Source organism: Lolium rigidum, chromosome 3 (assembly GCF_022539505.1).
Source record: "Lolium rigidum isolate FL_2022 chromosome 3, APGP_CSIRO_Lrig_0.1, whole genome shotgun sequence".
Classification (NCBI taxonomy): domain Eukaryota; kingdom Viridiplantae; phylum Streptophyta; class Magnoliopsida; order Poales; family Poaceae; genus Lolium; species Lolium rigidum.
In genome coordinates, this window is record NC_061510.1 from 8,793,289 (window position 1) to 8,795,101 (window position 1,813).

General features: G+C 55.9%; 1 protein-coding gene across 2 annotated transcripts; it reads left to right on the forward strand.

The window, feature by feature from the left end:
* On the forward strand, positions 1 to 1,605 carry LOC124701144 (expansin-B7-like). 2 transcript variants are annotated; one of them, XM_047233190.1, is made up of 4 exons: positions 1 to 95; positions 177 to 357; positions 441 to 631; positions 1,248 to 1,605. In XM_047233190.1, exons 1-4 carry the CDS (start codon positions 1 to 3, stop codon positions 1,603 to 1,605), a joined length of 825 nt encoding a protein of 274 aa, XP_047089146.1. The 2 variants fall into 2 exon arrangements, with proteins under 2 accessions (XP_047089146.1, XP_047089145.1); XM_047233189.1 differs by having other exon boundaries at positions 1 to 357.
* Positions 1,606 to 1,813: the final 208 nt, after the last annotated feature.

The window sequence follows — 1,813 nt, forward strand, 5'->3', positions numbered from 1 at the left end:
ATGTCATCCTTCTCCGTTGCCGTTGCGACTGCTCTGCTTTTCTGCCTGGCCGCCCATGGCTGCTGCGCCCCTCCTTCTTCTCCGCCCAGCGCGACCCCTCCTGTCACCACTCCAGCACCGTTCGTGGCGCCTAGTCCGCCCGCGCCAGATTCTAGCGCCAACGGCACCAATGCCTACACCGGCGGCTGGCTGGACGCCAGGGCCACCTGGTACGGCGCGCCCACCGGCGCCGGCCCCGACGACAACGGCGGCGCCTGCGGTTTCAAGAACGTCAACCTGCCACCCTTCTCCGCCATGACATCCTGCGGCAACGAGCCGCTCTTCAAGGACGGCAAGGGCTGCGGCTCATGCTACCAGGTACGTACTCCGTTAACCGCAACTGACATTCGCAGCACTACTACTCACTGATATTGGATCGTTGTGGCAATGGAAAAATGCAGATACGGTGCGTGGCCCAGAACCACCCGGCATGCTCGGGCGTGCCGGAGACGGTGATCATCACGGACATGAACTACTACCCGGTTGCCCGCTACCACTTCGACCTCAGCGGCACCGCCTTCGGCGCCATGGCGCTGCCGGGCCGGAACGACCAGCTCCGCCACGCCGGCATCATCGACATGCAGTTCAAGAGGTACCACAACGCCTACCTGTATTGCCGCCGTCACCGTCATTATATCTCCACACCGCTAACCTCGCACTAGCGACATCCATGGCTAGCTATAGAAGCTACACGTATCCACCGCGCGTCACTTGCTTACTCTGCGACGCCCCGGCTGCTTCTGCATGCACAAACTAGAAAACAAAAGCTAGATGGGGAAGTATAACCGCCAACAAAGCCATCTTTGCATCGTCGTCGTGCCACGCCAAATTGCAACAAACTTCCTTCATGAAGGCGCGCGGCGACGAGGATCGGCTAGAACGGCATAGGGAGTCGGGGACCGAGAAAAGATACTAGTACTAGCTCGCTAGTGCATGCGGCCGGCGTGTCATTTTCTTTCTCAATTAACACAAGCAACAAACCGCGACATCAGCGTCGTAGTAGCTTTTGATGTTCTTTGTCGCTAATATATATATGGTGCCACTTGTGACATCGAGCAACGTAGCACTCAACCATATGATTGCCACTCATAGGAGATTTCATGGAATCTGTGCCGCTCGAGCTACATTGACACGACACGCCAAAACACGACATGTAAACTGTGTTGTAAGTTGTAACTGATGTAGTGCATTGCTGAATGAATGTGCAGGGTGCCTTGCGTGTACCCGGGCCTGACGGTGACGTTCCACGTGGAGCAGGGGTCGAACCCGAACTACTTAGCGATCCTGGTGGAGTACGAGGACGGCGATGGCGACGTGGTGCAGGTGGACATAATGGAGTCACGGCCGGACACCACCGGCAAAGATGGCATGTCGCCTACGGGGCAGTGGGTGCCGATGAAGGAGTCGTGGGGATCCATCTGGAGGATGGACACATGGCACCCCATGCAGGGGCCCTTCTCTCTGCGCATCACCAACGAGTCCGGGAAGATGCTCGTTGCCGACAAGGTCATCCCCGTCAACTGGGAGCCCAACGCCAGCTACCGCTCCATCATCCAATTCAACTGATTATTTAGTTAATCGATCAAAGATATATACTACTTTCTATGTTCATTAATATAAGATGTTTTGAAAAGCTAAACCAGCTTTGTAGAACATCTTAAATTAGTAAACGGAGGGAGTAGCTATCACTAGTGGAAAACAGGCCTTTTGATCCGGGTGGTTAGGGCCTTTTGTCGCGGGCGGCCAGCCGCGACAAGCAAGGCGCGATAAAAGG

Excerpts from the sequence above, each read along its gene's own strand:
- LOC124701144 (XM_047233189.1), top strand. The coding sequence starts at position 1 with ATGTCATCCTTCTCCGTTGCCGTTGCGACTGCTCTGCTTTTCTGCCTG. Across the intron at positions 358-440 it reads GCTGCGGCTCATGCTACCAG|ATACGGTGCGTGGCCCAGAA; the intron begins GTACGTACTCCG and ends GGAAAAATGCAG. Across the intron at positions 632-1,247 it reads ATCGACATGCAGTTCAAGAG|GGTGCCTTGCGTGTACCCGG; the intron begins GTACCACAACGC and ends ATGAATGTGCAG.